Source organism: Archocentrus centrarchus, chromosome 19 (genome assembly GCF_007364275.1).
Source record: "Archocentrus centrarchus isolate MPI-CPG fArcCen1 chromosome 19, fArcCen1, whole genome shotgun sequence".
In the NCBI taxonomy this organism is placed as follows: Eukaryota; Metazoa; Chordata; class Actinopteri; order Cichliformes; family Cichlidae; genus Archocentrus; species Archocentrus centrarchus.
Window position 1 is genome coordinate 3444438 of NC_044364.1, and position 27496 is coordinate 3471933.

The 27496-nt window shown below is 43.7% G+C and overlaps 1 protein-coding gene across 1 annotated transcript; it reads right to left on the minus strand.

Moving 5' to 3' along the window:
• pkd1b (polycystic kidney disease 1b) lies at positions 1–26991 on the minus strand. The gene is given in 45 exon segments (XM_030755205.1): positions 1–1000; positions 1101–1212; positions 2186–2388; positions 2474–2608; positions 2707–2811; positions 2911–3093; positions 3199–3373; positions 3788–3988; positions 4702–4856; positions 4961–5158; positions 5239–5441; positions 5826–5998; positions 6087–6183; positions 6369–6690; positions 6778–6921; positions 7173–7296; positions 7380–7590; positions 7686–7826; positions 9175–9342; positions 9488–9683; positions 9825–10080; positions 10164–10305; positions 11613–12141; positions 12143–12258; positions 12261–12299; positions 12436–12580; positions 13371–13508; positions 14243–14393; positions 14489–14617; positions 14745–14847; positions 15061–15340; positions 15500–15640; positions 15855–16007; positions 16086–17321; positions 17323–19754; positions 20462–20598; positions 20778–20953; positions 21129–21260; positions 23012–23776; positions 23878–24143; positions 24218–24365; positions 25264–25382; positions 25834–26027; positions 26121–26301; positions 26910–26991. Coding segments are annotated over 45 exon segments (12312 nt in total). The 3' UTR covers positions 1–124.
• Between the last annotated feature and the right edge of the window lie 505 nt (positions 26992–27496).

Below are 27496 nucleotides of genomic sequence, written 5' to 3' on the forward strand. Positions count from 1 at the left end.
ATTACCGAGGATGGTAAAATGTGCCAAAATGCACAAAGTGGAAAACAATCTTTTTATACAATCACATTTCAGTCATTTCTTCTCAGTGATTCTGTTTGCCTAATAAAGCCACTGTCTTTCAGTCTTACTCAGTCTCTGGTCCTTCAGAGATCCAAGCGTTCCTCTTTACTGGAATCCCATCACTGATACACCTTCTTACCCCCTCTTCACTTTTGGGTCTGACATTAGCAAATGCATAATATTCTCCTCCATTTCTACACGGAGAAGCTCCAGAGAGCTGGAATACCCTCTGAGTGACATCAGCTGAATGAGAGCTCTCAGAATACCATGCTCTTCTTCTGGGACAACTGCCAAACCTCGGAGCTGCTGCATACAATGAACTGAATCCAGGTGTTGGATTGGCACCCTCAGAAGAAAACACATCACTGAATGGCAGAGGTTGAACCGGCACTGCTTGAGACTCAGAGTAGGAGGTAGATGCATGGGGAAAGAAGTACATTGATGGGACAGAAGAGTCAAATGTGGAGGGATTGAAAGAAAATGAGGATGGAAGGAGGACTCGTAGCCTGGGATGAATACCTCTGGTCTTCCTCTGTCTAACTTCTCCTGCTACCTTCCCTTCATCTGCATCCTTTGGTTTTCCTAACTCTCCAAACATTCCTTCACTTTTCTCCTTGTAATTTATCCATGTCTTCCTTCTCCTGGCCTGAACTTCAACTAGTTTAATTTCCAGGTTGTAAATGTCCTCAGTTAGCTGGTTGACACGATCAAAATGAGATAACAAGGCAGTGACACAGGGCAGGAGACTGTCCAGGTAGAGCTGGACTTTGGGCTCAGACGCCAACAAATCCTCAGACCTACTGGAGAGACCCGAGGATGAAGAGGACAGAGAAGGAGTGCAGGACGAAGGAAGGCTGGAAGACAGAGTGGACAGACGAGATTCCTGTAAGAACCTGGAAGGAGGGACGTCCATGCCTTTGAACTTCACCCTGTGTCTGAACTAGAAAGAGGAACAAATGCGCAGAATCAGCAACAAGAACTAAGATTCTCAGTTCCTCGTTTTTTCTAATGAAACGATTCACAGCTAATAGACCACTCACCTGTTTAGCCTTGGTCAGTCCCATCCACAGCTTCAGCCTTTTGATGAAGAACTCCACCATTTCATAGTCCTGAGGTTCAATGTTGGGATGAAACAGCTCAGCCTGCTCTGCCCTTTAGAACATAAAAACAGACAATGAGAATGACATCCGATGCTTTATTGAACCTTAAACATCCCTTTATGGCTCTCTCTCATCAGTAAACTTCAGTACAACATTCAAAACAACATGTCATTTAATAAAACCTTCTATGAGCTTTAACACGGCTCTCAATATTTTGGGAACCATGTAGAACTTCTATATTTCAGCATAAATATTAGCTAAAAAAAATCACCATATTTTCACACAAGTCATAAAAGATCAAAGATCACTTCAACACTAAGGCGTATAATATTTTCTTCTATGGAACTAAAGTCCTCTCTCATATTGGCAATCAGGAGAACAATTATCAACAAGGCCTCATCTCCAAAAAAATCCTGGTAGCTGCCAGAGCTTCCCCTCAGCTTCCTGCCAGTAAAATTCCAAAGACTTAAATAGAAATCAAATGGAAACGTCAAATGAATATTTCTTAAATACAATACATCTCTGATGGTATGGGGGTGCATTAGTGACTATGGGAATAGCAGATCAGACATCTGGAAAGACACCATCAGTGCTGAAACAGGCTCCCATCCAGAAAATGTCTTTTTCAGCAAGACAGTGCTAAACTGCACACTGCAGCTATTACAACAGCATGGCTTCCTAAGAGCAGAGTCTGAGTGCTGAACTTGGCCTGCCTGCAGTCCAGACCTTTTATCGTGAAAAGGAAAAATATGATAGTCCCGGGGCAGCTAGAATCCTATTTCAGGCAACAATAGGACAGCAACAACCAACAACGGGTCTCCTCAGTTCCCAGAAAGGGTTTGCTGCACAGTGGTAAATATGGCCCTGTCCAAACTTTATTTTGGCGTGTTGCTGCCATCAAATTCAAAACGTGCTCATATTTTTCATGAAATATCTTCAAGGAAAAAAAAGGATGATGTCATGTTTGATAAACTTAGATAGCAGCAACATTGTTAGAGCCCCCAAAGAAAGGTAATGCTGGATACCTGTAAGTATGGATAAGAACAGCCCCGCAGAGTCTAGCCAAGATCCAAAAGCAGCCTCCCATGAGAAGCAGCCCATAGACGGGGCCCAGGAGCGGGTGGACCCTGCAGAGTCTCTGCAGGACCGTCCGACCATGAAGAATGGACAACAATGAAACGATGGTCTCTCGTACTGACAGGAAACCTTCCACAGATCGTGAAAAAAGCTGAAACAAGCACAGAGCCATATCAAATATCTTTCATCATGCTTTTTAAAATATCTTTGTTTTAGCTGATTTCTTCTTCTCATACCACATTTCCAAAGTGAGCGCAGAGCAGCAGCAGCAGCAGCACCAGGACAGCCAGAGCCAGCAGCTCCCTCCAGGCTCTGTGCAACACTCTGCCTATCACAGCCCACCTCTGCACAAACCTTAAGGTTCCCAGCAGCTGGAAATGGAAATTAGTGTTTTTTTTTTTTTTTAATGAAACTGAAATATCTGTGTACCAGTGTTGTTCTACAATGATGAACCACAGCTCTAATTCACCTTTAGCACAAGCAGAGTGAGCAAGACAGCTGCACACTGAGAGGACGTTTGTGCCAGAAGGGCAGCGCTGTGGAAGTTGATGAAGTTGCCTGGTTGGGACCGCAGCTAAATAGCACATAAAGGTCATTGAATTTTAATTGTGTTGCAGGATGTAGCTTCAGTGGATACAGAATTGTTTTATTTTTATTTATTTATTTTTTTAACCTCGGAAACACACGAAGATGCACATGACAGGAAGCAGAGCTGCAGGATGGCTGTTGTCAGCGAGAAGAAGGCCAGGAGCAGCTGGAACCAGTGATGGCATTGCCGCAGATACTGAGCACACTCAGTGGCCACAGACCACAGCTCCCCGAACACGATCAGGAGAGCAGACATGAGAAGAAGAATCTGCAGGACAAAGCCATCTGATTGCATGAATAAGTACTTTTCATCATCCCCAATTTTCAGATTATTATGAAAGACTTTTATTTGAAGGATTGCAGGATTTGTTACTGGAAGCGCCATCTGAAGGTCCAGTCCTGAGAAGGATGAAGGGATGAGGAGTGGATGGATCCAGAGAGAGGGTGTGATGCCTCGTGTCTGAGTCCACTTTAGTTTTATGCACACACACAGAAACAGAGCAGACTCTCTGTGGTACTGTGCGAACTCTATGGAAAGCGCTTCAAACCTGGAGCACAAATGCAACAGAAGAAAAAAAACGCATCAAACCAAAGTTCAGTTTGTGACTTTTGGACTTTTGTTAGCTGAATATGTAAATGTGTAAAATTGGAATAAAAAGTGTGACCCAATGGAGGGATAATTCAATGTTTGCCATAAACAAATAAATAAATAAAACAAACTACATTAGAAGATGATTCAACACTCCAGATAAAATGTGCAAAAGAGTTTTGGGTAATTTACATGTTAACGCTCCATTTGATTTCAGAAGAACAACAAAGTCCCATTGTTTTTGTTTTGTTTTGTTTTGTGTTTTTTAGCATGTTTTAATGGGCTGACATGCCTCATTATTTTCAAAAGAGTAAATTCAACAGTTAAGTATTAACAAATAAACACTCAGCATGACTGCAACACTTCCACTTACTGCTTCTTGCTTTTGTCTGCCATGTGAAGGGCAGCTGGGAGCTGGCGTGTGATCGCACTGCTGTTTGCCTGAAGGTGAACTGCCAGGTTACCGAGAGCGTGCGTGTACTGCAGCTGCGGCGACCCTACGAGGTGCAACGAGGGGTTTTGGTGGAGATGTGGCAACAAGGTGTGGTTGACCCACCGCTCTGTGTCTAACCAGCTGCAAGAAGAAAGAATGGAATAAGAACTGGGAGCACCATGAACACTGTTTTACTCAGGCCACCAAATAGGTATTAATACATGTCTGAAAATAGTCGCCAGCAAATATACTCATTTAAGTCACTACATTTAAGGTTGCTAAAAACTACAGCATGCAAACAGAAGCGCTGGGAGTTGAGAGAGATGCACTAAGAAATGCTTGATTTTATTTTATTTGGAACAATTTGCCAATTTGTTTTTTTAACTGATTAGATAAAATATAAAATTTGCCTCCTTTTCCGGCGCATCAAATAAACATTTAACGGTGTTACAAGTGATCTTTAAGTTCCCAGCAAACACTGTTAAAATCACAGTGACATAATAACAAAAATCTGCATCACAGTTTGGAGGCCGACAGTCAGACGATGACACTGTTGTCACATATAACAGAGTTCCAGTCAGCTCATCTTTATGAACCAGGAAGCATTGGTTATGTTATTGTATTAAAGAAAACACAAATGCACACAAATGCTGTGACATGTATGCACAAAGATAAGATTAACTTAGTTTTTTGGGGACCAGGAAGGTCAGAGTGGACAACAATCACCCCTTTTCACTTCTGATGTAAACAACATAAATCTGATGCAGTTCTTTCAGTGTGTGTGTGTGTGTGTGTGTGTGTGTGTGTGTGTGTGTGTGTGTGAGTCTTCTGCAGATGGCTGCGTGCTGCCTTACTCTTTGAGTGAGGTGAGGTTGGGAAACCCCAAAGGTGATGTGTGAAGATGTTGTTTGATGGTGGCGTGCAGAAGCCTGGCCTGTCCCTGCTCCGTCCTGTCCTGGTAGTTCACCATCAGCACCAGCAACAGAAATAACAGCTGACACACACAGTGCTGAGAAAAAAAAAAAAAAAGGATGCAAAGAGAGGAAAAATGTGTGACTTCTGTCAAGAAAAACTGCCACTAAATATTTTTACTCTTAAATATTTTATTCTGACCCTCATGAGAGACTGCAGCGCTCGGACTTTGCGTGCCTCCTCTTTCGCCTGCAGTAGCCCGTAGCCGCACGGCGGTCGGACCTTCCCGCTCTGCTCTCCAAATGCCCTCACCACAGTTGTCTCCTGAGCCAGCTGCTCCTCCACCTCTGGATCCACAGGTTTCCACAGTACTGCGTAGATCAAGGCCTGCACACACACCTGAAAAGGGGAACGGTCCCTGTAAGTCAAAGGAAAAAAACCTAAGAGGTGAACAAACTGGATCACAGGTTTGAACTCACTTTGAGAGGTTCCAGCAGCAGAGCAGAGGTTAGAAAAGCAGAAAGGGCTGATACCAGCCACATGAAGACTACTGTCCTGGAGAAGAAGCTTCCATAGAGTCCCACCACAGCCAGGCACACCCCAAGCAGCACAGCGACCAGCGGGTAAATGACACGCAGCCCCCAGTGAGGAAGCAGCCTGCCTGGCTGACCTCGAGCAACACCTGCGGTGAAAGAAATTCAAACAAGATCTCCAGGTGTGAATAAAAGATACTAAATAGGATGTTTTTGTTCCCTAGTCTAACAAAAAGACTCCAATCCAGGGTCAACTGTAAAGGGATACTAAGTCCCTCAATTTGGCCAAACAAAAACTCTTATATTCACCTGTATTCCCAATGTGATGTTCTTCGATAGAGAACACCTTAACCTCATATAGTATAGCTAAAACGATAATTGTCAATGATTGAATAAACATCTTTATAGACTTTATTGAAACAATATCCACTTTTATACAAATATGTGGTCATTGAAGGGGTACTTGAGTACATATGACAGTACATTTGGGGGTAAACAGTATCTACCAAAATAAAACAAAACTTTTGTGGTACCTATGCGTGTTGTGTAGGAGGAGCATGCGGAGTCAGGAGAAGGGCTCGGTAGGAAGGTGCTTGCCATCGAGTCTACAGATGGACACTTATAGAGTCCAGCTCCATACAGCGAGGGATGAGACTGAAGGTCTTGCTCACTGTGCTCTGACCAGCTGCTCCACGAGGAGCTCCGCCTAAAAAAGGATAACAATGATATATGTTACCTGTCAATACAGAACTGCCTGAACGGGATTCTTTATCATGCATAGCGGCGCTCCGTACATGGTTGAGAATGTGGATGTGGTTCTCGGAGAATCCCGGCCGCTGTCTGAGCTGCTGTTGTTTGCATCCGCTTCGATCGACATTAGCAGATCCTCCTCTGGCACCAAACACAAACACACACAATCACCAGAAAACGGGTTTGGCATCATCTTGTTTGAAATAATAATCTACAATAATAAATCTGGCAAGACAGCAAGAAACAATGTGCTGGAGATTTATCACACGCATATGAGTAATTAATCAATTAATCTTTCCCTTTAGTGAATCGTGACAGTCTCTTACCGGACAGAGTCAGATTGTGGCTGTGAACTTGGACTAGATTGGGGTTCGTGTCTGGGGATTTGTGCGATACCAAGTGAAGCTGCATCAACGCCTTTTTACGCTTCAGCTGGCGTGCAGGGACCTGTGCAGGTGAAGCCTTGCAGAGGTCAGGGGCTAAGGTTGTCTTGGAGGGGCTTGAACCTGTTGGCAGACTGAGCAGGCTGTCACATGATGGCCATGCCATGATGCCGTCCTCTTGATATGCTCCATCTGTCTGGGGCACCAAGCCAGAGGCAGCCCAGAAGTCCAGGATACTGGAGCCTAATGCCTTGCTCTCCAGCAACTAGAGGCAGTGGGGAAAAACAACTGGAATGTGATTCTAAGAAAGAGACTGGAGCAGAATAACACGTTTATATGTGCATGTTCTTACAGACGAAGGACTGTCTCTGACTCGGCCCGAGGAATCTGGCAAAGACAGAAAGGAAGGGCAAGAGAGCTCCGACTGGCCAAGGAATACGTCCATCTCCACAGAGTGACAAACTGGAGAGGGCGGGACCGACACATCCACGGTCACCTGGGGTACACATAAACACACACACCTGCAGCGTTAGCATTCCTGAGTGTACTTTCAGACACATGGGAAACGCTTGTGATACAAAGATAAGAGTGTTTAACAAATAAAGCATGGAGCCCCACAGTGACCTCCAACCAGCAACTTACTGAGGGGGGGGGACTATTCCAGCTCACCCTTTAAAATGAACACACTGATCTAAGTTACTTCATAAAGGTTCACTGGTAAAATAGCTTGACACTGTTTGAAATTACCTGCCTGTGAGCTTTTCTAAACAGGAAGCAGAGGAAACACTGAAGCGGAAACACCAGTACAGCAACAGTCACCCCCACGGCAACTGTCTCCATGTTAGCCAGCAGATGGGCTGAAACGGGTCCACTTGCGTATAAAGAACACACATCAGTTTGATCAATAATCCATTTGCTTATATCTGGAAATATTGAAATTTCAAGTCACGTCACCTGTGGCTCACAGTGCCAACGGCTCCATACCACAGAGCCCCCAGTGCCAGGTAGAGATGCAGCGAGAGGGCACTGCAGGTAACTCTCTGTCCCCTCGTGAAACAGCTGTGAGGGGGCCGTTCCAACAGCGACAGCCACAGGTGGCGGTCAAACATGCCAAATATCAGCTGGGAGATGAACACCCTTTTAAACAGAGTGAGCTCCTCTGGACCTCGGGAGGAGAAATGGAAAAAATACACGTTCAGGTGTGGGTCCATCTCTTGCATTTTACATTCTGCAAGCTGAGAGTAAAATGGATAACCTTACAAGAGGCAAGAACTTCCTTCTCCACTGTGCCATTCTTCTCATTCTCAACAGAGAGCCAATCGTCCAGCAGGAAGAAGAACATGTGGTCGTTCTGAAGGTCCCACACCACCACGTGCTGAACGTACCACGATGGGTCCAAACCTGTATTTATATGCAGACACATAAATGACAGTAACCATATTCATATTTCAGTTTCTTCTCTTCACAGTGATAAGACTCACAAACTACATGCATGTGAACACACACACACTTTTTGCATTACTGGAATCTGGTGCAGTCATACTGTAAATTCCAAATGATGTAAATAAAATACTTCCTGTTACCAATTTTATCACAAATTTTATTGACTATAAAACATGTTTCCTGTGTAAACCATAAATGCAAAAAGCAAACTTGCTAATAATTTAAACCCTACATTAACCCTTTAAATACAGGAACACTTTGAACACACAAAATCAAGTAAAATTTCAACCATACAAACAAAAGGTGCCACTTCATAAAGCAGCCTGTGGGACAGAGTGTAATTTCCCAAAGTTTATCATGTATTTGTGATGCTTGAAATTAGGATGTAACTTTTAATTACCTAAAAATATTTGCCTGTAGTTATAGTAGAATGAAGGAGTAACAATCTGAGATTTTACTGGTAAGAAGAAAGTATAGTGTAAATATTTTAAGTAGGCAGTAACTTGTATGGACAATAAAATGTGTAGTTTACAAGAAAAGAGACACAAATTAATATTTTAAGTAATTTTATGTAGTGTATGAATTTTTTCCTCCAATCTTACATTTTAATTACACAGTAATTAAAAAGGGTGGTAGCTGTATTGCAGATGGGACTAATTGCTGCATTTTAAATCATAATTACACAGTAATTTAAGGGGTGTGAGCAATATTATGGAGTGAACTAACCAGCTCATCACTGCGCATTTTTAGCTAAAACATGAGCCTCAATTTAATAAAAATTACATCAGAATTACATGATAATTACACCCTAAATCATAGGCTTTCTTACAAATCAATTAAAAAAAAAAGAATTCCTTCTGACTCCTTGGGCCAAAGCTCAAGTGGAAAACTATCCTGTTACATGGCCAATAAAACACATTTTCCTGTGGGAAATCCATCTATTAAAGAGGAGAAGGACATTTGTGATGGTATGAGGGTTCATAGTGTTTACACAGCATGAACGAGTAACTTGAAGGCACCGTTATTCATGAATAACATGTACAGGTTTGGAGCGCCACATGCTGCCGTCCAGACACTAAAGAGAAATTCAAACAATGTTCAGTATGTGTAGTTCTGTAGTAAAGTCATCTGGGCTGAACCTTCACCCCTGCAGTCCACACCCCTCACTCAGTGAAAATATTTTGGACATTATGACAAAAAAAGGAGAACAGAGGCTCTAAAACTGGCAAACATGGCAATGGGACTGAAAACACTTGATATGAAAGATTAGGAGTTGTGGCCCAGTACTTTTGTCCATGTAGTGTACCTGTGTTATCATGCCAGATGCGTATTTTCCAGACTTCTCCCAGGTTGTCATCTGTCTCCACGTGAAACTGGTCCAGGCTGCCACGCTGAAAAGCTCCTTCCCTCTGCAGATGGTGAGAGCCGCTCTTTTTCACACCATACAAACTAATGCCAACATGTGCTGTGGTTCCTGGTGGGTAACACCGCAGAATGGATCAATTCCATATAATTTTAAAGAATCCAAACATGAAAATTATAATTCAAAAATGATCATTATACATGTTTCCGGCTTCATTTTTCATTTCTGCATCTCTAATGACTCGTCCTTGGCTGACCTGCCCCTGGCCTCCAGCCAGTCTTAACCAGCACTCTGTAGTGGTACAGCCCTGGTCGCCCACACAGTGGAACCTGGCTCAGCCTCAAGCTGTCTAAGTGGTCCAGTTTGTGGGCAATGAGCCCCACCAGCAGGTGAGTCAAAACCAGGACAGCGCAGATAATCCCCACCACCATGGTCCTCATGGGGTCTCCTGACTGCAGATGGGGGGGGGAGAAGGAAAAGGGTGAGTCGATGCTTTTCTTCTTATACATCTTTTTGTGTGTGTTGTGCACCAATGTAATAAAAATCCCTTCAGATTAATAACAGCTGCTGTAATTCTTTGTGTTCTCACATACAGGTGGTAGCAGAACAACGGCCCCCGGATGGACAAACAGACTGGCCCCAAACATGGTGAGGTGCTGCGTGAGGCAGAGTGCCGTGTGGAGTGTGCTGCCCTCCAGTGGTCGAAGGCCTTCACGGCGCCAACGCCTCTCCTCCACACTGTAGTACTGGCACAGAGAGCTGAACACACACACCGACACATGGACCGGACCGCCGTCGACCAGAGAGGAGCTCAGGCTGACAGAGAGAGGCTTGTCTGTCCCATTCAGACTGTTGTAGAGGAAATTATATTCATCTTTATTCATCAAAATGAGCAATCGAGGCAATGAGTTGCAGAAAAGAGCCGGACTCACAGGGGAGACAGAAAAATGGTTTCTTCCGAGGAGGCGGCCAGAGCAGAGAGCGTGAGAGCCCGCTCTCTCATCAGGGAATCCTGGGATGCATTAGTCCTCGGCACTGCAATCTTCACATGGCCAACTGTCACTGGAGCTGCTCCTAGTGATGAAGAATGTAGTTTGAAAACAGCCCTTTTAATTAACAATGAACACAAACATATACTGTAAGGTTAATAAATGCATGGCTGGCCTTGAAGAGACCTCACATCCTGAAATCTGTACACTGCCACTTCATTAGGTCATTTATTAATAAAAACTGACTCTTACTTTGTATGTGTGGTAATCATTCAAGAGTGAACTAAGACGCAGCAACACAGTACTAATTTTAAACAGTATTGTTGTATTTATGTAAAAGACTGTGACTGATTTATTTTCTTTTTTTCTTCTTTTTTTTGGGGGGGGGGGGGGGGGGGGGGGGGGTGGGGGGGGGGGGGGGGGGGGGGGGTTATATTTGTCAGACTGAAATGTTTCAGATCATCACACAGATGTCATTTTAAACACAGACAATCCCTAAAAATACAAAAACTTTTTTTTTTAAATTATGATTTTTTAATTAATAAAGGGGAATAAAGCTATCCAAACCCAAATGACCCTGTGTCAAAAAGTAATTACCCATCCCGTCACACCTGGCATAAAACCAACACAGCATTTCATAAAACAAACATCATACCAACAGTCAAACACGGGGAGTGTTAGTGTGACCGTCTGCGTCTGACTGAGATGCTGTGGCGTGGCCGTTGAAACTCTGTCAGTGAGACTGAATTCAAACAATTCTGTAAAGAAGAGTGGACCAAAAACAGTCTCACTGCCAGTTATGACAAATGCTTGATTGCAGTTCTCGCCACCAAGGGTGGCACAACCAGTTATTAATTTAGGGGCAATTATTTTTCACATAGGGCCGGGTGGGTTTGGATAGCTTTTTACCCTTAATAAATGAAAACACCCACTTAAAAACTGCATTTTATATTTTCTCAGGTTATCTTTGTCAATATTAAAAGAAAGGATCTTTTTTTTTTTTTTTTTTTTCCCAGCCCTGTAGCTTTTGGGTCTAAAAAGCAAAGCCATCATTGACAGCTATCAGGGGACGATTCCTGCGGCTGCAAAAGATTTTCAGTCCTCTTGAAGTCTGTGGGAAAATGACCCTTGGACTTGAGCTCTGTGCATATTTTGGGTTATAACAAATAAAACGTTAAGTCCATTTAGTAAATTTAGGTTGTTTTAAGTATCTGAAAGGAGGACGATGGCTAACGGGTTGTGATTGACAGGGAGTTAACTAATAAGCAAGCGATTTCACACTGAGATCCTCCCCTTCTTCATCACATCTGGTTTTAAGACACAAAGCATCTGTGAAAGCGCTCGTCTCAAGGCACAGGATAGACTCAGAGAGAGAGAAATTATCCACTGTACCTGGAGCCAAGCTGAAGTTGAAGGAGATGTATAAACCTGCATTTTCATCGAGGTTGTCTGGAACTTTTACTGTGAAGTTCAGCTGTCCTTCAGCCAACAGTGTTGCAGTCAAACATGTCTCATTCCCAACTTCACCTACTCTCTCATCTCCGCTTTCTATGGAGTACTTATTTGGCAGAGAGACCTGTATGGCTTGTTCAGGGTCCAAATCCAGGATGGGTATGGGCTGACCCTGAGGAGTGCTGAGCTCCATGGCCACAAGAGTGGTGGAAATTGGAGGGTTGGCTGCAGCCAGCAAAGCACTGGCATCCAGTGGTCTATCCAAACCAAACAACACCTGCACCACCTCAGACCCTTGGTTCTTCAGATGAGCTGTCAGGGAGGTGGGGATAACAAACTGACAAGGGTAAGAAGCCTTCGGTTTGCCTGCTAACGATGACTGTCGGGCGATCTGGTTTGACTGGCAGAGGAGATCAGAAGGGTCTCCTTGGAAACCCACTGTGGTGATGTAGTTGGTGGAGAGCGAAAAGAGGCGCCTCACCAGGAACTCGGGAACGCATCAGTGTGCGCATTAAGGCTCCCGTGTAGCTCAGTGCTGACAGCGATGCTGCTGAAGCTGCCTGCAGAGTTTCTAAGTGGGCTGAATGAAACCACTGACTGACCCAGACACAGCCGCCAGAGTGCTACCTGGACACACACACACACACACACACACACACACACACACACACACACACACACACCACACAACCAAAAGAAAAATCTGGTAAATTTCACATCATTGCACGACTGCTTCATGCAGGAGACAGGGGTCGGCCGGCACCTATGACATTAAGGATGTTTCTTCCCGTATCGGCAGCTGACAAAAAAGCAGGATTCTTCTGCTTCTCTATTACATGGATCATCTTCCCCACAGCTTCCAGAACTTTCTTCTGGGAGTTCTCACGTACAAACTCACTGGGAACAGCCTGGAATCAAGAAGGAAAGAGAGAAAAAGAAGAAAATAATTGGAGAAATTTGACAATTTACACAGTTAAACTGGATGGGAACCATTCAATGAAAACATGGACAGGACCAATGCACAGGAATATAACTAAGTACGATCACCTCAGTACTGTATTATACATATTTTGATGGAGTTGTACATTAGTGTTTCTAAATTACACCACTTTCTTCTTCTACTCCACAATTATTTGGAGTCAGATGCTCTACTTTGTGTTGGACAGTATTTATTTTAAAGCTTTAGTTACTAATTATTATTATTCAGCTTTAGATTATTAATAAAACATGTAAAACTGCTTATGTGTTATGTTACACATAGTACATAATGTAATCAACTCAAACCACAACATAAAAGTCAATCAATAATTATGATGCAGTAATATAATGTAAAAGATTGAATTTCAGCTTAATAAACACGTAAGAGGGCAGTTACATTGTATACTGCTACTTTTATTTAAGGATTTAAATACTCCTTCCACCAAATTACCATCTGAATTGTAGACTCCACAGCAGGGGACTCTACAAGAGTTTCCCGTGGACCCCCCCCACGGTAAGATACTGAAGCCCAAAGTTGATCCATTTTCTGTCTGTGAGCTAAATTAAGCTCACAGTGTGGGAGTGATGCTGACCTTTTCATTCAGTTCCCTACCAGAAATGTCAAACTGCTGCTTCTTCCCCTCAAGCATTTGTTTATATTCATGATTTTATTGTCTGTGCATAATAATGTGGGGCCACATTGAATTTGTGTTTCCTCACCATAGATTGAGACAGTGCTGAGCTGAGCTGATCGACATCCAGCAAGGAGGACACAGGGAGGGAGGCGAGAGCTTCTGTCACATTTTCCCGGATCTGCCTCCTCTCCATGAGTTCCTCAGTCGTCCATTCAAGCTTGATCTGCTGAAAGGAATGATACTAGTAACAGGTGCAAAAGTTACATCCACGATGCTCGTGTCTCTCCCCTCAACCCCAACCAGTCGCAGCAGATGACTGCCCCTCCCTGAGCCTGATGCTGCTGGAGGTTTCTTCCTGTTAAAAGGGAGTTTTTCCTTCCCACTGTCGCCAAGTGCTGCTCATAGGGGGTTAAATGACCCGAATGCGGACTCAGGATTCACAGTGAAAAACAAAAGCTGAGCTTTATGAAAAAACTGGTAGTTCCAGTCCAGAAAAGGCAACAAATGAAAGGCAATCCAAGTGAAATAGTTTTCCAAAAGGCAACAGACAGGACACGGGAGGGCAATCAGGATATTGGGCCCAGGAAGGTATCGAGACGCAGGAGGAAGGACATTCAGACAGAGGAGGACAAGACACCAGAGACACATGATCATCAAGGTAACTCAGGAAATGAATAATAACTGAAACACGAACTGACTTGACCGAGGGAAACACAGAGGGAAACACTGAGGGGACTAAAATAATTCTCAGCTTACTTCCAGGACCAAAGGCTCCAGACCTGAGCTCATATACCAAACTCTGCAGACCTGATGAGATCTTAAATATAGCATCATACCTACAGACTGTTAACTTTAATAGAAACAGAGACAAACAATAAAAATGACAAAAACTCTTGAGAAAATCCACAGACTATGACACATGCTTTGGAATATGAAAATATTAGACTGACACACTACCTGGTTGAGCTTGCTGGTGAGGGCAATGGAATATGGGATGATTTCCTGAGGGTTGCCATGTTGGACTAAAGCCCACAGTTCAGTCTGGCTCTTGTTTCTGAGCCACTGACTGGAAACTTCACTGACTGCAGGATTTTCCACCGTCAGTGTTCTGGGGAATGCAGGAATCAGGACCACGTCAGAGTGACAGTCACTGGGCCTGAGAAATATTATTCATAAAGAATCAACCAGATTTTTTTTTTTTACCTGTTCAGGGCCACGACCTTTGCTCCCTGATGGTTCTCTGCTAGCAGAATAACTGTGATAACTGACATGGTTTCTTGTTGCCCAGGACTTCCCACTGGGACCAGGCTGCTGAACATTGACTGTGTGCCCCTTGGGAGGAAAATTCAGACAACTCAAACTACAACTTTATATTATAAAAGGCTTCATATTAATGGAGGACATGGCGAAGCCTGAATCACACCCTGTCCATTAATAACTGTAAGCTGAGGCCATTTACCTGTAGAGTGTAAGCAGAGGGCACGCAGTGCTGATGGGCTGACATAATGCCACCTGGAAGGTATAGATCAGCTGAGAGGCTCTGCTTTCATCATCTTGCCATCCTGTCCCAAAGAGAGCAGATGTTAAACACAGCTGTAAACAACTATGCAAATTAAAGTCCATCAAACCGGCTGTTCACTTTGAACTTGTTTAATTAAATTTGTCAAAGGGGCTAAAAAAATGAAAAAATATGATTTTGACCTGTCAGATGAAAAAAATCAATGCAAATTCAATTTTTTTGTAACCCTTTACTGTAGGTTATAAATCACTGTTACCTGAACAGTTGTAGGTGACCTTTGTCTCCAGCAGTTGTATGTCTGACTCTGGACTCAGATCACAAAGGCCGCCACGCGGTGGATTGTTTGGCTGTATCATCAAGATGGCGCTGCCTCGTTCCCCGCTGTGAGGCTGGGATACATCTAGGGCAAAGTAATAACTCTGCCCTGGCTGAAGGACATCTGACCGCACCACCAAGCTGGGAGAATATCTCTCTGAAGAGGTGACCTCATCAAGCTCGAGGGTCAGACCGGTTTGGTCCTCAGCTCTCCATTTGTACTGCAGAAGACACATTCATGAATCACAGCAATAATAAAAACTGTGTATATTTATATATTTCCTGATGTAAAAATAACCAATTAGTGCATTAATTTATCTACTAAAGAAATAATTACTTGAATACAACCTTATGCAATATTTCATTTTCAGAATATTTACCTGAGCCTGGTCATCACATTGTCCACAGTGTCCAGAAAGAACAACAGGGGTGTTGTAGCTGATGTGGTAAGCAGAGGAGAGAACAGAGCAGGATGTGCACTCTATTGTGACAGGAAGCACATGAGCTTCACTGATAGTTACCTAAAGGAGACAGGACATCTGTCGGTGCTGCTGGTGCAAGTCTATATTTTAATCTAGCAAATATGAGGTGTGCTGACTCTTAAAATGCTCCAATGAAGTCAAAACTCTGCTTCGTTTAGCCAAGTAAGTTCTTGCCTCAGTGGCAAGTTCATTCATAACTGCTTAAATCTCCAAAATCATCTATTTGCAAGCAATATTCAACATCACTTCATACCGTTTGGTTAACAGAGGAAGGTTTCCTCCCTTTCTTGTGCACAGTAAGGGTGAAAACGTAGACTGTGCCAGGGTGCAGCTGAATGCTCACTATTGTCATCCTACTGCTGGTCCTCCCAATGGGCTCCTTTACAAATGGAGACTCTGTGGAGTTCTGCAGATTGTTGTTATTTTAGTGAGACAAAAAATGTGTGTCATACCCTAGAAATCTTCAACATCAAAAGGTACCTACCACTGTCATGTAGGCCCAGTGATACTGCAGTGAATCCTCCACTCCTGGTTCAATATCAGGGTCATAAGAGTCAGACCCATCAAGGACAAGATCGTTTAGGTTGGGCCACAATCTGTGGGAGCCTCCCTTGATGACAGCCACTAATGGTGAGTGGACCACTGTGATGTTAGTCTTCCGTTTGATGAGGATGGGAGTTTCCTGGAATGAAACTGTGAACACCAGGCAATAGCGCCCTACATCAAGTGCATGCTTTAGGAGTAAGAGCAGAGGTGTTGCATCCTCCAGAGTTCCAAGAACGACTTTGTTTCCGGAAATATCAGTGTTGCCGTGGGCACAGTCTGACTCACCGAATACCTCCCACAGATAGAGAGTCTTGTAAGAAGAGCAATTAATGTTCACACTGGCTTCAAAGTAACTTGGTCTAGCCCTGAAGATAGTAGACTGGCTTTGGACCAGGGAGGCCTGTGGGCTGAAACACTGAAGCTCCTCCACCTCGACGTGTAGCTCTGAGGACACGTGGCTGACACTGTTGAGAGCTTTGACCGTAACTTTGTATTTGCCAGTATTATAGTAAGTGTGGCTAACAGCACTTGACTCTGTCACTAACGTTTCAGTGGAATCTCCAAAGTCCCACACATATCTAACATTGCTCCCTTTGCTCACCGTTGCAGAAAACCTGACAGCATATTTAACAAATATTTTCTTTGAATGACAGACAATGTTTACTTTCTTAACAGGCCACTCAACTGTTGCAGTCAGGTTTACCGTCTGAGAGCAGAGTCCATTGCTGGCTAACACACGAACAAATAATGAACCATTCTCCAAGGGAGCAAAGACGACTTCTTGTCCCATTAACCACGTGGGCCTTGACCTTTCCAAGTGAAATATCCAGGTGTAGTTGACTGGAAATCCACTCTGAACCTCTGCTTTGAACTGGATTCCTATCAGAGCTTCTAGTGTAGTGGAACAACAGTTTACAAGTTGCAGACCTTTAACTTGCTCAGTCACTACAATGACAGAGGATGCATTGGCACTACTGACCTGGTTCAAAGCTTTAACTGTAACTAGGTGTCTCCCAACTGGAAGACTTGATGTGGTTAACTGGCCCTCAAAAATTTCCCGGCTTTGAATCCAGTCTTTGTTTTGGAATGTTATAACAAAGCTGACATTGCTTCCTTTGGAGACTGTTGGAATAAACGTTATTTGTTCCTCACTACAGAAAGAGGACTTGCTAAATGCCCAGCACAAGACCTGTGATTGCATCCTGGACTGTGACATCATGTGAAACCGTCTGCCAACTTATCCCATTGGAAACATTCAGACAGACCTGGTAGATGCCTGCATGTGGAAATCTGTAGATAAACGTTTGACTGGTTGAGGTAAAAATGCTCTGTTTGGCATTGTGAACCTTCCAGGCCCAGAGGGGTTCATTACCCTTGCAAATAAACCCATGAAAAGACAGAGTAGCACTTGCATTGACATAAAATGGATGTTTCTTGTTATCAATTTGGAAGTCCACATCTTGGACTTCTTCCTGAACCAAAAACTGTTTGGTGTCGTTACTCTGGCTAAAAGCGTTCTGAACTAAAACTGTGACAAAAAAATGACCCAGACTTGGAAAAGTGTAGAGAAGAAACGGTTCTCGTGTCTGAAGGGGTAAACGGTTGGTGTTCACATGCCAAAGGTACTGCAGGTCGGATCCAGTATCCACAGAAACCGAGATATTCACTGATTTCTTCCATGCCACGATGTTCGATTGTGCTGCTATGACTGCATTTTTTACACGTTCGACTGCCACTAAAGTAACACTGTTGGTAACCTCACCCAAGAAATTGGAGGCTCTGAGCTGAACCAACATATTGCCAGGAATTTCAGCTACCACATGGAAAAGTTCTCCATCACCTGCAATTTCTTGGGTTATTTCACTCTGCCTAGCAAGCCAATGAAAAGTAATGTTGGAGCCTTTGGCGACTGAAGCGGTAAACAAGACCTTCTCATGAGTTGGTATATATTTCTCATTTGTCAGGCTTCGACATTCAATCTGAAGTCCCTCTATTCTTTCAAAGACCTCAACTAAAATAGCTGCCTCACTTTTACTCACTAAGTTCTGTGCTATGACACTTACGTGATACGCTCCTGGTCTGGAGAAGCTGAATCTAAACTCACGAGTTCCCTGTCTGGATGGAGATGTGCCTTCCACTGTCCAGTGGTAGTTGGCGCTGTTTGTAGCACTGCTAACTGCTGTGATGACAGTTTCCTCTCCTACCACAGCATAAGGCTGGCTGGTGTGAAGTGAAAGGTCGGAAACAGGGAGTAACACGTTCACTGTGAGGGTTGCAGAGTCTCGGCTAACAGCGTTGAATGCTATTGCGGTGACTGTGAATTGACCCGACGAGGTAAAGACATGAGATACATTATGTTTCTGCTCCACGGGTGACCCATCTCCAAAGTCCCACAGTACTGACACATTGCTGCCGGCACAACTGACAACCCAAAATGATGTTATTGTATTGACAATCAGAGTGTCACTTTGGCTACCGTGCCTAACAGAGAGTTCACTCACTGGTTTCTGAATGGTAATATTAACTGTGGCTGTTTTGTTGCTGATTTTGTTGCTTGCCATTACTGACACCTCTTCAATACCTTCATGTCTGAAGACAAAACACCTCTGAGAGTTTCCTGTCACGGCAGCAGGACCACATAAATTACAAAGCCACTTAAACTGATAACTCGTCTTCTGTTCAGGGGAAACTAACACACTGATACACACTTGTTCTCCAACTGCCACCACATTCTTTGAGGACTGCACTGCAACATTCGCTATTGGACTTTCAACACAGATACTGGTACTAAATGAGGCACATATGACAGAACTAAACACGGTCAGGTTAACATGAAAAACACCAGGGTGTGGAAAGATATGCATGACTGTTGACTGTCCCGTCACTGCAGTTAAAGATGAGTCCCCCTCAAACAGCCAATGGAAAGTCAGACTGGAAATGTTTCCATTCACCAGAGTGGTGAGCTGTATGTCTTTTCCACTCGTGACACATTCTGTTGGGAGAACACCTCGAACAGTCAAAATATAGACCTCAATGATTATAGACTGGAAAGCTTGGCTGACAGAATTAGAGACAGTCACTTCTACTGTGTAGTTTCCTGGAAACATGTAGATGTGTGAGATGGAACCATCTGTAAGGTTCTCTTTCCGGGACCCATCACCAAAGTCAAAATCCCAGATGAGGTTGGTTCCAGTGGCAACTTTAGCTTTGAAATCTGTAGCAAGGCCAACTTCATGTGGTCCGTTGCTTGAGACAGCTAATCCAGAGACTTTCTCCATAACTACCACTTCGTGCCAGGCGGTCATGGATGTAACCATGTTATTAGCCAATACTGTGATGTTATATACTCCTGCAGATGCAAATCTGTGGCTCATTCTACAGTTGATGCTTTGGACAGCTTTGGACCCATCTCCAAAGTCCCATGTGTAGACGACAGCAAAGGTGGAGGGTTCAGTGGAAGCTTCCAGATGGAGAGGCTGGTTGACACCAGGCACCGAAGCAGAAGCCAAAATAAGGAGGCTGATTAATTTAGGGCGGACATTTATCTTCATGGATGTGTCAGTGTTGTCATATTGATGGGAGACTTGAACGTGAAGTGTATAGTCCTCTGGAGTGGACACAGAAAATGCATTTTGCTTTAATGTACTGGATACAAAGTACATACCACAGTGTCATTCATGATACTACCACCAGATGTTGCCAAAGTTTTAAAGAAATTCAAAATGTAATCCTTTCTAAAGTGGCTTTAAAAAAAAATCTGAATCTCATTTAAAGGAGAAATGAGTGGCTTTAAAATATCTCCATATGGTTCAGGGATCCCTGCTAATAAAGTAGCAAACAGAAAATGTAATTATCCATCTCTAAATACTAACTAAAAGTTAATTTGATGTTTGCTAAATTGGCTGTGTGAAGCACCATTAAACTCATACTAATTGCCTTTTTTGGCCACTTTGTGCAGGAGAAGCTGTAAACATAGCACTGCTCTACTGCAAACATATAAAATCGATATGCTGAAGGAGTTTGCAATCATTTGCCTCATTGCACATCAAGCAGACATATAGGAGCATTAGTATGTAGCATCTGGTTTGGTTTTCACCAACTGCTCATGGAAAATGTGCAGCACCTCCTACAGTAAATGCTCCAATATGTCCGCCAGATAGTTTCTAACTTAGTCACTAAAATCTGCCTGGTAATGTGATAAAAAAAAAAAAGTCTAATTTGAAGTGAGAGTGAACCAAAACATTAAAATTATGACTTGAAGACGATTGCAGTGGTCAGCAGCATTCATAATTTAAGTCTTGTGTGTGTGTTTACCTGGGATGAGATAGGTGTAGTTCACCGAGTCCTGGACATACACTCGCTTCTCTCCTCTCTCCACATGCGCTTCCACGGTGTGACATGGAGCAGGCTGCGTGTGAACGACTCTGCTACCACCATCCCCGAAATCCCACCTACGCGTGACAAGCAGACAAAACACAGCTTCGTGAGTCCACTTTAAGTTTTTTTTACTTTGTTGTAAAGTCGAGGATACGTGCCGTCCACACCTTCTTTCAGGATTTCTGAGGTTTGTCTATGAACAATGCAATAAAATTCACATTAATACATGAGAGATGGCTACAGAGATCCTTACCTAAAGGTGACTGGAAGGGAGATATCCACTCTGACCCTTACAGTGTAGAGGTGAGTAACATCCACAGCTACGACCTCCCTGACAGACAGGAACTCTGGGTCAGCCAGCGTTGTAACTTCATCTGCGGTCAGGACGATTTGCTGGCTCTGCGAGCTCACCGGGTTGGATGCTGTCACCTAGGAGAAGGTTCACTGGTTACTAAGACTACGTTGTTTCAAAGCTTCTTTGTTGATCAGTTGAGATATTGAACTTCAATTGATTATCAAACTGAAGCTGAATTCTAATATATATGAAAAACAACTATAATATCTGAATGAATCGTGCATCACAAAGAGGAATGAAGCTTTTTACCAGCAGCTTGTACTCAGCAGGTTTCCTGAACATTACACTGTAAGATTCCCCTTCATAGGCAAACTCTTTAAGGTCGTCAATCACCCATGTGAATTTTACTGAAGAGCCACTCTCCACTTTGGCTGTAAAAGACTGCAGAATAAAACATTTTTAAAAAATGTCATTACCTTATCAAACTAAGGCAACTGAGGCTGATGAAAGCATCGTGAACTGCTATCCCAGCAAACACGTCCATGTGGGCCCACAGCTGTCAGGTGTGGATGAACTGTGGGGCTGTGTGAGCTTGGCAAACCCATGATTACTCACACAGAGCCCACAGCGGTTTTACTCTCTGGGGCCCCCAAGAGGGAATTTTGTGGGTACCCCACAGTGGTCTTGCCCAAAGAAAACCTACACCGGGATCCCTTTGGGTTAGCCCACACAGGCCCTACAGTAGTGAAACTTAAACACTAACATGTATGTGGCCTCACTGATTAATACTACTTTAAAGAGGTGCAGTTATTTTGAATTTGCACAAACAGAAATGTTTATTTATGTGGTGTACTCCAGTTTAGAAAGTAGGACCACAGTAATTATATCATGCCAGTATACCAATAATTATAAGCTGCAGAAGAGTTGATGCACAGGGTCACATGACTGATCAGCTGAGTCATTTTGAGATCCCATCCCAGGTGATTCAACCTCCACTCACACCTTGACCCTTAATGACTCAAATGATGGCAGGGTGGGTCCACAACTTTCAGGACCATCTCCAAGCTGACAACCCCAACAGGGGTTACCTGAAATTTCCCATCAGCAGTTAGAACTTAAGAAGCTTTCAGCTCAGATGGGTGGCTGCAGCTCAACAGGTAGAGCAGGTCACCTACTAATCGGAAGGTTGGTGGTGCAATTCCTGGCTACTCCAGTCTGCATGCCAAATTATCCTAGGGTTAGATACTGAACCCAAGTTGCTCTCCGATGCAACTCCCATGGAGTGTGAATGTGTGTGACGGGTGGATGAGGCGTGTTGTATAAAGCGCTACATAACCAGTCCATTTACCCTCAGAGGATAAACTGTCTTTAAAAAACCTAAAAAAAGTGGCCTTCAAATTAAACACGTGAGAATTCTCAACCACAAGTTAATATCTGATGGGACCTTCCATACTACAGGGCTGATATCAAATTTCAGCTGCAAGACAGACCTTACAATTACCCAGTTTCTGCAATATGAATGGTACGAAGGGTTTAAGGAAGGTACACCAAGTCACAAACACTCACAGACACACAAGAAACTCCCTTAAGTGGTTTAAGGTTAAATAAGGGAGGTCAGTCAGCAGTGTGTCAGCCTGTAATAGTGCGGTGATTGAACAAGGAATGTGATCAGTGCAGAACCAAGCTTTCACCTACTGCACAGAGCTGATAAAGTACGGACTCACATCTGAAGCTTTGAGCTGCAGTATGCAGACACTAAGCACATGTGAAGAAATGCTGCTCCAATGGTCCCTTGGAATTGTAAATTGGAGACATGGGATTCACTAAATTTGACCAGTTAAAAGGATTTTTTTTTCTGTAGTAGAATTATGTAGTAGAATAGTTGTTTCCTGTGTTGGAGTGGCAGCCATCTTGGAAAATTTGACTGGATGATGGGATTTTTCAAATTAAAGGCTCCAAAAGGATAAAAACAAAAATCTAGGTGCTTGTAGCCACTTTGAAAGATTTTACAGTTATGTGCTGCATTATCTGTCAGCTTGGATATGCTCCAGCCTCTCCCATGACCCTGACTTGGAAAAATTGTTTAAAAAAATGGATGGATGGATGAACAATCCATCCTTTGGTCAAAGTCAAACTGGCATACCAAGTGACATGAACTGCTATTTCTAGAAGATTCCTTTTTGCAGTCTCACCTGTGATGTGTCTACAAGCATCCTCAGGCATCCATGAGGCTCCACACTGAGGCCCATCACAGCTTCATAAGCACAAACCTTCACACTCAAACTCTGAAAGCGATGTCCATCCATCACACTGATATTCAGGATCTGAATCCCCGGTGATGGTAACAGCAGAGTCGCAGAGGAAAACCAAGCATCCTGGGATTGTTTCTTACAGCCTGGTGAAAACTGAAAAACATCTTCAGGACAGGATGGAAGAAAAGGGACTCCAGTCTGGAGCACTGGGGCTGACCATGAGCTACTGGCTTTCGCTCCAAACAGGGCCCTGACAGTGATGACAGTTGGGACATTGATTTGGACATGAATCTGGTTCTTTTCATCTGGGAGTGGGTGAATGATATTTAGTCCGAATTTAGATCTAAGACTGGGATTAGGACCTGTGGTAAGGGGCCTAATGCCACTGACAGTGGCTGCCTCTGTCTGAGTGTAGTCAGAGATATCGTCATGCTCTGTAGCTCTGTGAAGGGTGTCCACATAAAGCATCCGTAGATTACACACAACCCCATCCTCCCACTTGCTTCCTTGTGGCAGTGACGTAACTCCTCCTTCCACCCAGCCTCCCCACTCCATCCCCCTAAAGGACAGGTAACTTTGGCGCCAGGGAGAGTTTCGGGAGGCTTCACCGTTTAGGCAATGCAGAAAGGTTCCAGAGTCGAGAGTGTGCTGTATGGCCACGATATCATCAGGGTACACCATGATGGCTCGTTCTAGGAGTGGCAGCTGTTGAAGAAACAAACATGACAATGTGTAAAGAACTGCATTATTCTGACATAAACCTCATAATGTACATGGTCCAAAAGGCTGCAACAAGATCAACAAACCCTTATAATGCTCAGCTCAAAGCTAGGGTTTATTTTCAGAGGGAGGTCTGCCACCAGATGGTAGAAGGGTGGTAGTGCGGTGTATCTGGGCGGTAAAGCAAAGCCCCGAGGTCCCACGGCAGAGTCGTAGGTGCTGCATGGACTGGTGGTGAGGACGCAGGCCTCCAGCAGATGGCACCAGTACTGCCCTGTGCTGCAGCCCCCTGTGGTGTTACACAGCGGTACTGCTGAACAGCAGCTGAATGGATTGAGGAGAGAGCTGCAGCCTGAGAAACGAAAAACACATCATTACCTACAGCATGTGGAAACACGAGCAGTCACAGTCACTGCTGTTCAGTACCTGGAGGTACCAAGTGGTAGGTAGGGCTGCAGTAGGGCCGAAGGATCTGCACACGAGCCAGAGAGGACACAGGACTGGGCTGGACCACCAGTTCCACTGACAGCAGCTGACCTGCATGACTGAACCACAAGCCTGGGAAAAGCTGCATCTATGGGGGACACAGGAGCATCAGTATGCACACAAAAAGCACACACCTGATTCACTCGTACAGAGGAATCACACCAGAGGATGGACACATGCAGGCTTACATTCAACACCACTTATCATGTATTAAATGTGTTCATTGGATCATTTGAACTATATTCAATATGAAGGTAACTCTGCACCGTTTTCTCTGTCTTAACTAAACTGTCAGTGTTCCCAATCAGGTGTTTTCATCCTTCTCTGAGTCACAGATACTGAATATTTCAGCTAACAGTTTTAATTTGTAATCACTTAAACTTTCAGATAAATTCTTTGTTTATTAATTTTAACCATTTCTCATATTTGGTGATGCATTTCGGCGATTCATTTTAGCTTTAAACCTTTATATAGTTATTGTAGCCTAATCAATTTAATCAACATTAATAAGCCATTTCATCCATTATTATTTTATTATTGTATTTTAAGGGTAGTTTTTATACACTTTTAATTAGCATGTAAGCACGTGTTCAGATGTCACAGGTGTCACAGTGTGCAGAATGCTCTCTCACATTTTATCTACTATTTTCATTTTCTTTTTTATTTCATTTTTGGTAACAATTTTCTATAATCACTCCATGAAAATGCTGGAAACTTCAGGAATTAGCCAGAGGAGGACGCTTGTTTCAAAATCGCTTTTTTAGAAGACTGATTCACAAATACTTTAACTTCCAATCTCTAAATGAACAATTCTGCCTTGTAGCCCCAGATTATACATGTAGACGAGCCACATGTTGCAGAGTTAAGAGAGCTGTGACTCTTTCATTCCCTCCTTTCTGTTTGTAACCACGCAGCGATCGCTGATCTCATCATATCTTATGAACACTCGGTCAGGAGTCAGCATTTAGGACCAATACTTTACCAACCTCCACTGTGTGCTGTCCAATATCTGGGACACTGGGAAGAAGGTGTATCTGGGCGTCTGCATATACGCTGGTCATGAGAACCAATCCAGTGAGGTAACTGAACGCAGATGGTAAAGGCTCTACATGGAGAAGAATAAGCCCAAATCACCTCAGTCCATTTCAAATATGTTTGCACATTACTATCCATTTATGAGAATAAAACCAAATTTCAGAGGTAAAGTTTTTATCAATAATTCTCCACAGTGAAGTGCCAAAACATATTCTGTTAGAGTTCAGTTTTTAGCAGCCTTTAATTTTCCTTAATAACCCACCCACGCACCCACCTACATGTACAATGTCCCCAACCTGCCTGTTTCCACCCTTTTCAGCCTGCCTTGCAGTGCATATACACCAGCTCAGTGTCACCAAGTTCAGTTGAGCAGTCTTCATTTGCACTGATTCTGACCTCTTGCCTGTTTTTGGACTTTGATCTTTGCTTCCCTGAAAACCCACCGCACTGCCTGCATATCAGGGCTCCTCCCTGCTTTCATATTCAGCTCCAGGTGTTCTTCAGTGAAACAGAAATCTCACCGGTTACGTCCATTTCACAGATGAAGGGGTGTCGTCCTGCACACTGAGCCTTCCTCCACCTTCCCAGTGTTCCCAGTGCCATCTGAGTGCACAGCTCCGGACCATCACCGCCTCTGTCCCACCATACTGGACTTTGTGGCTGTACAACTCCAACCCGGTCGGACCCCTGCAGCCATACCCACACAGTGGTTTTCCTAAAATACAAAATGTCACACTTTCAGTATTAAAGAAAAATTAAAAAAGAGGCGGGAGTCGCATATGATGTGAATGTTGTTTGTTAGACTCACACTGGAAAGGCGTGGAGGATGAAACTTTGCAGTTCTGGGCTGTCAGCAGATGCTAAGTCTGCTCCCCGGGTTTCTCTGCATGAATCCTGTGCTTCTAACCATGACTGCGGCATCTCTGAGAGCCAGTAGCATCGGAGGCTGCTCAGATGAACCTGACTGCCTTTTGGACAGCGAATCCCTTCTGGAAGGTAAAGGCAAAACTCAGCGAACAGCATGCAAGAGGGGTCATTTTTCAAACAGCTGATGCAGAGTAGCTTTAAATACAGGTGAACAAAAGTTTATCTGACAAGCTTTTTGGCTCATTCAATTTAAAACCTCCACTTCACTTACTTTGCTAATCACATATTTAACCAGCCAAACTACCATATGTGCCAGATGTCAAGATTTGAATAATTTTACTTATATAGCACCAAATCACAATAACAGTCACTTCAAGGTGATTAATACTGTAAGGTGAAGACCCTAGAATAATACAGAGAAAAACCCCATATGAGCAGCACTTAATGCACACACATCTGTACAGTGACAGCACATGTAATATCAAACAAAGTCTGAATGCATGAACAATGCTAAGAACCAGTCTGTGATCATCACAGCTTCCTCACTTTCTCATCATGGTTTTTGTCTAATGCAGCAATAATGTTCTGTTCTGTAATACTGGCTTCAAATGTAACCACACGCTTTAGAATATAAGTATCCCCTTAAACTACGGCAGTTTTCAATTTCCCAAAACAAAGCATCACATTTTATTTTCTGTTTTGTCACCCAGTGCAAACTCAAGCTCCTCACCTCCAGCGGTTACCATCAAAAACACACAAATGATCCAGGGAAAAGCCTGCTTCTGTTTCTGCAACGCCCGCGGGCCTCTCATCGTGCCGAGAAAATCATACAAGGAAACGGAGCGTGGTAGAAATCAGTTCACTCCATGTATCGGGTCGAATTTGTAAGGATTCTCCTCATCTTAAATTTAGTGTCTGATTGTCCTTTCCATGCAACTCTATGCCCTTTACACACACACACACACACACACACACACACACACACACACCCCTCTGCTGAGCCCTCCTTCCTCCTCCTGCAAAGACACCATGAGTTATGGTGGTGCTGTTGTTTTAAAGGCCTCTTCTCTGTTCTCTCTGTGAGCGCCTGGGTGACTTCTACTTTGTCTCTCAGCAACAGGCACAGAAGCAGAGTGGACAGAGGAGGCCGGAGCTGCTCATTACCAAATTGTAAAACTCCTGGCACTCTAAGGAAAGAAGCAGACTCCCTCAGGCTGGATGCACCCGAGGGTCCTGACAGAAATGAGCCTCACAGGCCAGAGAGTCATTGTAATAGTTGTTTTTAGCCGGTGGGATCAGCAGCTTTCACAACACAGT